Below are 13,065 nucleotides of genomic sequence, written 5' to 3'. Positions count from 1 at the left end.
GAGAAGATCAGGAAAGTCTGTTACTTTGACTTCATATCCATTAGTGTATGCAAGTCAACCCTCTTGCCCCGCCTACTGTGGCCAGCTGAACATGCTGTTAATTTCCCACCTTAAAATTGGACCCACTCTCACCCTTGGTCACAGAGAAGTTTGGGAGTATTTAGGGTGTTTGTCTTCAGCAATGGTTTAGAGTCTAAAATGTATTTATATATTATCATAAACACAGTGGCTCCCTTTGGTATCTCTGTACCCAGTGAGCTGCAATCTTCCATATTCACCACTGTTTTATTTCTACACTCTGACTTGTATTCTAATTCCCTGCTAGAAGGGGATCCCTTCATTTAACACCTACCTCCCCTCTTAGCTGATGTCAGGACAATATGTACAGCCCTCACCAACCTCTGTCTAAGGAGATGGATCGTATCCCTTGAGTTCTGTTTCAAACTGGACATTCCTACCATCCCAAGTCATGCCATAGAGTGAAACAAAAGTACCACTGGCAAGAAATTTCTGAGGCTGCCACTCACACACCTACAAGATGGAACACTCTGTATACTGACCTTAATCCAAATTTGTATGTGAGTTTGCCACATGTCTTGGAAATTTGTTTTGACCACCTGAAAGCTGGATCAGTTTGACACCTGATGTCTCGTACAATAGATCAACAGGTTCAAGATTGGTGATACAATATAGTGATACGGATGTATACAAAGCAGTGTTATTCAGGAGTAGATACCAAACATCATGAGTTTGTCATAGTTGAAAAACGGGTTTCTCTCCTACTCTGAGGTATCTGATTCCTTCATAAGCAAAAGTACCAAATTAGCTTAATGAAAAAAAAATGAACGATACTCCCCTATACTGCCTTTCTGATTCAGGTTGTCCCAGACTAACAATCTAATGTCAGCTGAATATCTCTGGGTGTTTCCTTCTCACTCTCATCAAAATTTATTAGTCCTGCATCACCGTGCCCAAAGCGCTTAATAATTGGAAATAAAATCCTATAAGCTAGCTCAAACGAAGGTGGCAAAGATAAATAATAGTTTGCTTTACCCATTATCACAGAGAAAAATCAGAAAATCTCAGGTTTGAGAAATCTCACAGTCAGTGTGAGAATTCAAGGTATCCTCAATGCAAGGAAAATCAGTGTTGTGTTTGGGTGGAAGCACCTTTTAGTGTTTCCCTTTACAGTATGCTAGAAGTAAAAAACCTTAGGGATGCAGAAAGCTTAAGAGGCACCAAGTGCAACTGTATAACCATGTTGTGTGAAATTTTTATGAACCCTGCAAAATTCTGTCAAGTGGTACCTTTCACTGTTGAAAATACTAAAGCCTATAGCATCCTCATGAAGTAGTCATCCTGGCACTGTGTGATTAAATAACTCCAATATTCACATTTACAAATTCATGTTTAAAAAATATATATTCTCAATTTTTGAACAATTCTAATTGTTCAAAAGTTCCGCTTATGCTGAGCTAAACAGAGCCTTCAGTAGTTCCTACTGGCTTACTGATAAGTCAGTCACTTATCTGGGTCCTTTCAGAAAACACATAAATAGTCATTTAATAGCTACTTTCATGTTTGAAAACAGTTGTCAGATCATCCACAGGTCTTCTCTTCCCTGGAAAAACATCTTTAATGTCTTTGAGTCTTCAAAAACCAATGCTTCAAAGTCCTTAGTGATCTTTTATTTTAAATTTCTATATTCCTTGTCATACTATTTGAGGTATTTTCTGTTAAGTTTAGAAGACAGTGAGATGTGAACCTCCAAAGACCTAGACTAAGGCTAAGCTGGCTTTTGCTATTGCTGTTTTGCAACCATACCATACTACTGACTCATATAGAACTTTCAACTGTTCTCCCAAATATTACTGTTCACATGTGCTACAACTAAACCATATCTTTCTTCCTATGTTCAGAACGATAGATTTCTGTATTCATATTCAGGATCTTACCTTTGTTCCTACTAACTTTCATCTTGATAGACAGGTCCATTTCTGCAACTCAGCAAAATCTTTTTAGTCTCGGATTTTTAACTTTTGATGAGAGTTATTCTTTTTTTTTCAATTTTTTTATGTTTTTATTTTATTTTTGAGAGAGAGAGAGAGAGAGAGAGAGCGGGGGAAGGGCAGAGAGAGAGGGAACCACAGAATCTGAAGCAGGCTCCAGGCTCTGAGCTGTCAGCACAGAGTCCAACATAGGGCTCAAACTCATGGAACGTGAGATCATGCATGACCTGAGCTGAAGTTAGACGCTTAACCGACTGAGCCACCCAAGCGCCCCTGATGATTTACTTATTCTTAAATACTTCTCTCCTATATCATTTTTCAAAGACTTGATGAACTTTCCGGCCAGCACAAGGTCCCAAATAAAACCCTACAACAAACTGCTATGACCTTCACTGCAAGTTAGCATCAGTCAATTCAATCACTTCTTAAACACAAACCCAAAGCCTAGGCTTAATTCCTCTCTTCAGTGAGAGGGATGTGGGATTTTCAAAGTGGCTACTTAATGCAATGCCCATGTACCATGTCTAACGTGACACCGACATAGGACAATACCCCCTAATCTCTTCTATCCAAACCCCAAAGTTAAATGTATTTTGTAATCTAAAACTCCCTGTACATGCTCACTCTTAGTCCAATATAGATTTATCCCATTATATGTTTCCTAGAAAATAATAGAAGATAGTTGCGTAAAAAATGTGTTCTGGAATCAAGCAAACCTGATTTCTAATTCCAACTCTGCCAATTACTAACTGTGTGATTATAGGCAAGTTACTGAACCTCTCTAGGCCTATCTCATTGGTAAAATGGAGACTATAAAGATAAATTTTATGTATGCAAAACACGTGGGACAAAGCAGGTGGAACAATTTTTGACCAAAAGCAAGTGCTACTAAGAAACTGCAGTGGTCATTAGTATTAATGTTAAGCTTTATTTTTAAGATTTTGATAAAATCTTGGAGTTGAAACAACAGACAAGTGAAACCCACCCACAGTTTTTACTGTGGATTCATCCACTTCCAACTGTAACCTTTGATTTGGAGGGGGTTGTTTCTTTGCATTGGCAATCCTCACTGGGAGCCAAAAAAGAAAAGGAGTTTCTGGATATAACAGGGAGTCTGCCACTTTTCATAGATACTCTCAGGATTCTTCAAATTGACTCGCTTTCTCTATTCTCTTCTTTCCAGCTCCATAGAGTTCTAGATAGAGATACCATGAACAGTTAAAAGATAGATTTGTCTTTTGAGACTGCATGTGTCCTATCCCTTTCAGTCTACCCACTTTATACAAATGAGTTGCCTTACAGAAATCACTCCACATAATTCCTATAGTTATAAATTTCACGTCCTAAAATTAAAAGGGCTTGTTTTCAGGGTATAAAAGTTGGCTGATTCTTACCAGTTTTCTACTCAGCTACTTATACAGTTCAAAAAGACTTTTTTTGCATAATATCACTTCACTCTATATCCCAAAATTCTTATTAATTCTTAAACCATGCTGGAGGACCTGATTCTTTTCCTTAGTGTATATCATAGATATCATTCCATATCAATGAATGAAGAATGATATCATCATTTTATTTTTTTAAAATTTTTAATGTTTATTTTTGAGAGAGAGACAAGACAGAGCATAAGCAGGGGAGGGGCAGAGAGTGAGGGAGACACAGAATCCAAACCAGGTTCCAGGCTCAGAGCTGTCAGCACAGAGTTCAACACAGGGCTTGAACTCACCAGCCATGAGATCATGACCTGAGCTGAAGTAGCTGAACTGACTGAGCCACTCAGGGGCCCCAATATCATCATTTTAAATAGAAATACAGTATTGTGTTTTTACCATGCATCATAATTAATTTAACCAATTCTTTCTTGTTATGCATTTAAGTTGTTTCTAAATTTTTATTACAATAAACAATATACTATAATAAGTAGTCCAATACATATGTATTTATGCCAATTTTTTATTATTCCCTTATAAAACTTATTCAAAGTAGAAGTAGAAAGAAAAAGAACAGATAGGATAAGGAAGAATGCAATTCACAATGCTGATACATTTTACCATATTTCCAGAAAGTCTGAGAACAATTTGCATCCTTATCAATATTGCATGAGAATGTCCACTTTGCTAAAACTTCACCAACACTAAGCATTATATTTTTTTTACCATTTGCCAATTCAATAAGTAAATTCTTGTACTTCTGGAAGATGTGTGAAGACTTATCTTTAATAATAGGGATTATTCATTCCTATGTCTCAAAAATTACTATATGTATTTTAGTCCCTTAGCAAAGTTAGTATTTAAAAAGCTAAAGTCAATTGATATAATTTTAAGCTCTCTGGTTCCCTCTAGAATGAAATGATTTCTTTTCAGTTATAGATTTCCTCTGTCTTGTTGACCACTGTATTAAATAATACCTAGAATATAACATTGCTAAATAAATATACATTGAATGAACGAAAACAATGAATTTGAATTAATCTATTAGAAAATGTGTCCCATGGAAGATAAAACATATATCTCATTAATCATAAGTATTAATAAGACTAATTGTTCAGCAAACTTTTAAACTGGGCATCAAACAGAGAAGCCTAAGGTATCTAATTAGAGGTGAACAGACTAAAGTCAGAACTGGGTAGCAAGAGACAAGGTTAGAAATAGTGGTCCACAATTTCACCAGAATCTAAATACAAAGCAGTTTTCAACTAGGCATAAGGAAAAACATACAGTATTCTGATAGTGATTTTAGATTTTCCTACCAGTGATTCCCTTCCTCTTCTTTTCCCTCTCCCTATCTCTGTCTCTGTCTCTGTCTTTCTCTTTCCCCTACCACAAGATGGCGATAGCCACTGTTGAACTCTTAGATCAGTTGCTGAGAACCTCTTTTCTCTAAAGGATAAAGCCAACTTTCCCTTAACTGAATTTTTATGTACCCCAGTACTGTTATTTTGGAAGAGTGATTCCTAACCCTACTTTGGGAAGAATTCCAGATATCTCGTCCAAATAATTCTCAGGAGCATAGTGGAAAAACTCTGAAAACTGTAATCAGTTTCTATTAATTTAAGAAAGAAGGACTATGTAACAAAATCAAACACGTTAGGGCTTTACAACTTCAGAAATAAATGGATCCATACAGTAGTAGTATGGCCTGTTTTTGTTAAGTCTAGTAAAGCAAGGATACTCGCTTGAACCAGGGGATATTTAGCCTTGGAAGAAAGACTTAGAAGCAGACTGACAGCAATCTTCAAATATCTGAATGAGTACTAGGAAGAAAAAAAAATTAACTCAATTTTTGGGTAATTCCAGTGGGAAATATCAAAAGCAGTGGCTGTATGTTACAGGGAGGCCGTCTAGCAACAGAGTGGGCTGCCTCCATTGATTCAACAAATATGTCAGGTTCTGCTAAGCACCAATGAACACCTGATCATTGCCCTGTATTCCAGCAGGAGAGTACGACTTCACGTTAACCATGTTTTGTATTAGCAAAAAGGAAAAAGAAAAGTTTCACTACAAATACAGTAGAAATTTAAATATGTAAAGATTGCCAATACTTACTTTTCACCATTTACTAAAAGATTTTCACAGTTTTCAGTGTAAAATAATGGCATTAAAAATCATTTGCAAGTTTCTCAATATTTATTTTCAACTGAGTTAATACAGTAGATCATAAGAATGCCTATATAAGCCAAAATTCACTTCAAGTTTCTCCTTAGATGTCCCTTAGTGGATTTAAAGTCAGTGTTACTACAAGAGGAAATTCAGAGATTGGAAAAGTTTCAATAGTTTTTGTGTTTTGACTTCACTATAAGCTCATATTCTAGAGGATAGCTGTCCACTACACTGTTCAATATGGTAACCACTAGTTACCATGGCTATTATACATTTGAAATCAGGCTAGGAAGGACCTGAACTCTTAATTTTGTTTAATTTTAACTGATTTACATTTCAATAGCCATAATGTGGCTAGTGACTATCATATAAAACAGCAGAGTTCTAGAGATAGGAGGACAATAACATGTGTAAAGCAGAACCTTTCTAGAGAAAAGGAGATTTTAAAGAGAAGAGATTGGTGAGATTGCAGCCACAAGAAGAGAACTAACACACAGCTGTGTCTATGCAATTTCCCTCAGTCAAATTGAATTAAATCAGAGATGTATGGAAAAGGACTCTATATCCTGCTGTAGCCAAATGAGTAAGCTATATTCTGTATATGAAACAGCTTTCAAAAAGAGAATGATTAACTCCTTCTGCTTTCCTTAGATTTTTGCATTAAATTTCTTGCATACTAAATGACATCTTTTCTTACATTTTCAACTTTCTAAAAATATATCTTTAGAAATTAATTAGATTTAATGTAGTAAAGAGTTACAAGTAGAGTCTCATGTAAACATTCAGTAGAAAAAAGAGATATCAGAAAAAGTATCTTAAAGCTATACAAAACCATTGGCTGAGCCAACAACACAACCATTCTGGTGATTCCAGATAGAACCATAAATCTGATAACCTCAAGACGTAATCCCCACAGCAGAGGACACAAGGTTAATTGGCATGTAAAAAGAAAATAGAACTTCTATTTATATTTAACCTTTGTATTTAAAAAAAAGAAATTAAGCTTTACTAATTTAAGACTCGGATTGACATTAATGCTCTTACTCAGTCCACATACTATCGACCACAATACTGATAAGTCACTGGAGGGATCCTGAAGGAATGCTAGGAATTCCATGACAGAAATATTGACAGTGGTTAACTGGTTTCTTCACTAGCTTTCAAATTTCAATGTATTACCATTTACAATTGACCATCTAAGTGTATTTACAGAGTATATTTTAAGTTGTAAAATATTTACAATTCTTCCTAATGAGATGGTATGTGACCTGGAAAACCTTTTTCCATACAAAGATTTTCTGGTTATCTCAAAGGGAACTACTGTTTCTAAACTCAAAGATTAGTTATGCATTACTCTTTAAAAACAAAAGAAAATGCCCCAAATTTGCTGACCTGCTCTATGATGACAAGTGGTTGTCAGTAGTGCCTATGCAGCAGGTACTTTCAAAAATATAAGCTGTTCCTTCAAAGGAAAAGTAACATTTTAATAATCCATGAGAAAGCCTTTTCAAATGAGCATTTTGAAAATGGGTACAGTATTTGGAAACATTTTCAGTGTTTTTGTTGCCAGAAACTATTAATACTCATTAACTGTATAAAGTTGGAAATAAAAGTGTCTAATCTGTTTGAAAATCTTCTTCACATAAGTTTGAGTGGACTTTTTAACATATTCCCTTAAAATTTTTAAATTCCAACTTTCCAAATAGTTTGTAAGGATCAACTGACATCAGGTTAGAGGAAAGACTACCAGCTGAATTTTGCAAAAACCTTTGTAAAGTTGGTAGATGGAACCGAAAAATGAACATTGTAATTTAGAAAACACAGTCAACAATTTATTTCTTTAATTTGGAATAACATATTCTTGTGAGGAATATTTTCAACAACCATGACAGACATTAAAACAAAGTAAAAAATAAACTGAACTTAGAGACCTCTGAATCACTGCATTACTAAGTATTAAACTTTTAAAAAATGATGAAGCATAATTGTGAATCAGTTCACTATTCTCGTTAAAGATATAATTTTATAATATATAATCTACATTAAAATATTTTTTTAATGTTCATTTATTTTTGAGAGAGACAGAGACAGAATGCGAGTGGGTTGGGGGCAGAGAGAGGGAGACACAGAAGCAGAAGCAGGCTCCAGGCTGTGAGCTGTCAGCACAGAGCCCGATGCAGGGCTCAAACTCAGTGAGATCATGACCTGAGCCGAAGTCAGATGCTCAACCGACTGAGCCACCCAGGCGCCCCCAAAATATTATTTTATCTTTATCTCAAACTAAGTTTTCTAATTTATGATATATAGAATATATAAATATAATAAAAGACTCATATACTTTGTAGATGAAAAATACACATATACTAATGGGCAGATACTTAAAAAGTTTTAAGGCTACCGTCCTACTTTAAATAATGATTAAAAAGTTTTTATAATGGAAATAAAGTAAAAGAAAGCTTTTAAAACAAAAATGAATATTGATTATTTTAATGTTTTTAAAAACTATTCTGTAAGAGAGTATTTTGTGTACTAAATGCAAACAATATGAAAATGGGCCAAGGATTATTTAAATGAACACTAACAACATGATCAAATCCCTACTGCAATGATCTGGTCACTTACAAAACAGCCAGAATAATCCTGCAATCCAGTTCAGGATGTCGGTTCAGATCCTGTTTTACTCTGCCCTTTGAAAAATACATAGTGGCCTCCTAAGGGAACGTTTGGGTCCCTGTAAGGACCCAAACTCATTGAGAAATCAATTTCCTCATAAACCATCCCATGCCTTTCTAAAATGCTCCTGAGGCTTTTGTCATTGGTCACATGCCACTTGTCTGTTTCCAACATCCGACTCACTATTCTGGTTTAAGATACCCTGCAGGCTAAAAATTCAACACACCAGAAACATTTCAAAAGTGAAAAGTTTGCCTCAATATAACTAAAATGTGTGACTTCCACTAGTATTTGCAAGAAAAGAATGTGAAACATTGGCAAGATAAAAACCACAATAAACATGATGAGTATCTCTGTTTCTAATGATATGCATATTCATGAAGATAGGCCCCTACACCCTAGAAATATGAATCATGTTAAGTACTTCCCAAAATAAGCCAGTTTACACAGTGATCTTTGGGGTCCGCAACAGAAGACATGTGACAAGGAACAAAGGAGAGCCAGCGCAGATGAAAAATACCCTGAACAAGTGATTTTTCTTTGTTTTCCCAAGCAATAAAAACGTCAAGAGAAGCCAGATCCTAGTCTCCAACTCATATCAGTACAAGGAGGGACTGAAAGACTACTGGTAGTCCCTAGACTGAAGATGTGACGTGGAATGGTTGTAGGTGCCTAGAGTGACAAGCATCAACTGAAGAATCTTAGAGAAGTCCAACACAACAGTGTGAAGAGGTCCACAGAGGCTGGTGCAATTCAGACTACCCACCAAGGACCTCATGGGCCAGGACACCAACATCTCCCACTCTCCATTCTAACACCTGAGCAGGGGAGAGGGTGAAGAGAGCCAGAGTCTAAGTCAAAATATGCATTTTGTACATTCAGTGTTTGTTGATATTATTTTTGATCATTAAGCCTCTTTCTACAACATTTTCAAATGAAATTCATAGAACTGTCCATTGTTTTATAGGACATGTTTTCCCAGTTTTTCCTATAGGAATCTAATAAATACAATGCTCCCATATATAATGGGAGTTACACATTGCAACCTAATCTTTCTTAACCAGAACAGAGGATAATATTTTATCTTGAAATAACTTATTTGAAAACTTTAAAATGACACAACACCCAGAAAATTAATAATCTTGGTGCAATGAAAATAAATCAACCTTCCAAAAGAAGAAAGAAGTTCTTCCAATATAACCATCTAGTCAAACAGAAGTGCTAGAAGGAAAAAACAAACAAACAAAAAACTATACCAAGATTATTGGAGGCAAGCAGCAACTGTAACAAACTGAAAAGTAAATACCTCCTTGTTTGTAGACAGACTACTTATTTGAACCATCCAGGAACACCACTGAAACAAGGCTATACAGAAATGAGCCCATAGCCACACTACAACATCCATGCAGAAAAAAATTCCACCCTGGCTGAAAGACAAAGCTAAATAGCTATATGCTATTGGCATGGAGATAATAATCAAGCTAAAGATGTTCACCGACCAGTGATTGAAATTCCTATCTTTAGAAACGCCAGAATGAATCCAAAGGGAAGTGGAAACTCAGAAAAGTTCAAAAATCATGAGAACAAAGAGTGAAAGGAAGCAAAACGAGGACCCTAACTTCTATGAATTGGTAAGACCAACACCTTTCACTTACATAATTTGAGTCCCAATTTGGGGGTAAGGGGAGAGAAGGAAGTGAGGGCTGTGTGGAGGGTTGGCTATGTGAAGATGTACAGAAATGTGGGAGGGGGTATGGGAATATGCAGGAATGTACAGAGGATACTAAGGAAGTAGGAGTCACAGGGATATGGCAGGAATATGTGATGGATTTAGAGGGAGGTGAGGAGTTACGAGGATTTCTTGGGGTTTTAGTGGGTGGGAGGGTTGAGAGATATTGTGGTAGGGAGTATGGGGATCGGAGGAGGTATAGTATAGGTAGTGGGGATGTGTGAAACCGTGGAAGATTATTTGGGGAGTCGCGGGGTATGAGGGAGTACATGGGTTGTATATGGCAGGATATGGGAAGGCTGCACATGGGAAGCATGCAATGGGCATATGTACATGCATGTACACCAGTGTACATGCCTGTGCACTTTTTTCTCTGTATAATGGCACAAATAAGCAATCACTGATAGTATCCTTCTGCTTTAAAATTTCTTACCTTAAGATTATACTACGTATTGAACCTGAAACTAATATAACACTGTATATTAACTCTACTGAAATTAAAATAAAATTAAAATTAAAAAATAAAGATCATGTAAGAAGGTAAAAAATGCACTACATAAAATCATCTTCACAAGAGCAAAAATTAAAATTGAAAATTGAAATTACTACATTTACAGCAATATCCCCTGTATTTTAAATAAGTTAAGCTGACTCTCCTCACAAATTCATGGACTCAAAGGTAGGACAGCCCAAGTATTCGTTTAAGATCAGGAATTTTATTGTACAGCTGTTTCCAGTATTTGGCAACCTGAGAGATAGATACTGAAAATGAAATCAGGATGTCATAGCATTTCTTCTCTGAAACTACAAAAGACAAGTAACAGTCTTATTTCCACATGTATGATCTCTAGGCCTATTCTTTACCAACCAGAGTCCCATGAAATCGAGCACAGATAGGAGCTGCAAACTGGAAAAACATACACAAGTATACATGTTTCATATCCAGGTCCCTGTATAGTTTTCTCCTTGTTCTCAAAAATTGCCCTGCCATACTTTATTGCTTTCCTACCAGATGGCAGCATGTCTGAATGTATAGCTTCTACGTTTCAACAATCATCACACTGCATAAAAATGTGCATAATCTGGTTGACCCCTCCTGGGATTTCTCACTTCATGGCTATTTTAATTGGAGCCCCATTCTGAAGAATAGGGTCAGACTTTAACTAAAGCAAAACTTCAGACATATTTTTAGCTTCAGCCAAATGAATAGTTATTCTGCACAACATTTTTTACCCCTCTTCCAGTTCATTTGGCAACATTCAGAACTGCATAGGAGATTTTTCTTTCCCAGTAAGATGTCTCTTGTTCACTTACCCATACAAATACAATATAATTCAAAAGTTATACATTTCCGAGCTTCTGATTTCAGAGGACTTATCTTCATGTTCTTACCTCTGAATTGTTAAGGTGACATTTGTGAGTTCCTGAAAACCAGCCATCACTTGAACATTGGTCAATGTCCACTTTCTGAAGATTTATGTCAACTTTCATAACACCCCTTAAAAACAGAGAAAGATAAGAACAAATTAATCTGAGCCTTTACAATTTCTACCTCTGTGCTCCATCCCAGAAATCAGACAAATCAATATAAGAGTGCACTAAAAATTTTCACATCGCCCACTCACATCCAACTAAAGTGTACCAAGTGAAGATAGGCACACAGTACAACAGAAAAAAACAAGTATTAGTTTTACTTAAGTCCCAAAGGCATGGACCCTGTATTGTTCACTGTTTTCAGCTCCCCATATAATGCCTGGCCCATAGAGGTGCTCAATAAATATTCAGTTGATTGACTGAATTCCTGACAGTTTTGCTCTGGACATGGTAGCAAAGTTGACTCTAAAATAACAACTGCCCCCCAGTACCCCTTCTATTAAAGTAAACCAAAACAAGGCCTTCATCTCATTTCTTTCTCCCAATGCAGGGCCAGGGATAGGGAGATGGGGAGGGGAGGATAGCATCTCTTTCCTCTGATAGTCCACCACAAAGACTTTAAGCAGCTCTTCAGGTCTCCCAGTGCTCCAAACCAGAGATTTGCACCATCTACAGAAGTGCTGATTAGCAATTTTCTTCTCTTAACTCTGGAAACCAAAACACTGCATTTCACTTAGCCATTTGAGAAAAATCACTAAGAAAGAGAGCTCACAAATTCAGAGCCAAAAGCAAAACTGCAAAGAAAGCTCCAATTTTATCTAAAATTTTTCCATTTTCTCCAACCAATCTTCTTACATTTTCAGTTTGCTAAGATGAGCACTAGTAGCAGCAGAAACATTTTTTTCCTACAGTGAACTGTCCCCACCTGCACTTCATTAAAATAAATATTCTATGTTCTGGGCCTTAAAGCTCAAAGCTTTGTAATGTCATTTCTCACAAACTTGAGCAAAGCAAAAACACATTTTCAAGGTCTCTTGTTCCCAATTAAACCATTTTCATTATGACATTATTAAATATGTACAAATATCAAGTTAGGCTCAAACTCTCCGTATCATAGTTCTTGTACCTACAAAAATACCCACAAAATTATGAAATAAATGCAAACAAAACTATCAATTCAACAAAATTTAAATTTAAAATATTAATTTAAAAACACCAATGATTACACTTGGCCAAACTAAATAGAATAGGATAGATATAGATCTAGAATATATATATATGTATATATATATATTCTAGATCTATATCTATCTATATTATATATATATCTATATTATATCTATAATATATATCTATCTATATTATATATATATATATATAGAATAGATATAGAATATAGAATATTCTATTCTATCACCTATTCTATCACCTATTATGATTCATTTCTCTCTTTTCTCCTTTTAAACTATTGTGAAATCTTCCCACAAAGCAGTTTAATGTCATTTGGGCTTAATTTGGGGTGAATAAGTCACTTATGTTTTGTAAGGCTGCCTCTGATCTTTCCTTATTTACCTGAAACAAAGTACTACACTAAGTAGCGCTAACATGGTCAAAAGAGATAGAAAACAGAGACACCAAACCCTCTTGCTAGTATTTAGTTATCCAGATAACCCAGAACATG

General features: G+C 35.7%; 1 protein-coding gene across 1 annotated transcript in view; it reads right to left on the bottom strand.

Moving 5' to 3' along the window:
* Nucleotides 1-13,065, bottom strand: part of GPR158 (G protein-coupled receptor 158) — a 420,275-nt gene that overhangs the window by 371,688 nt on the left and 35,522 nt on the right. Inside the window, exon 2 of the mRNA XM_042991251.1 lies at nucleotides 11,403-11,508. Coding sequence (XP_042847185.1) covers nucleotides 11,403-11,508 — 106 coding nt within the window. The remainder of the gene's footprint in view (nucleotides 1-11,402; nucleotides 11,509-13,065) is intronic.

The sequence above is a fragment of the Panthera tigris genome, chromosome B4 (assembly GCF_018350195.1).
Source record: "Panthera tigris isolate Pti1 chromosome B4, P.tigris_Pti1_mat1.1, whole genome shotgun sequence".
NCBI classification, from domain to species: domain Eukaryota; kingdom Metazoa; phylum Chordata; class Mammalia; order Carnivora; family Felidae; genus Panthera; species Panthera tigris.
This window is presented reverse-complemented; position numbering and strand designations above follow the sequence as displayed.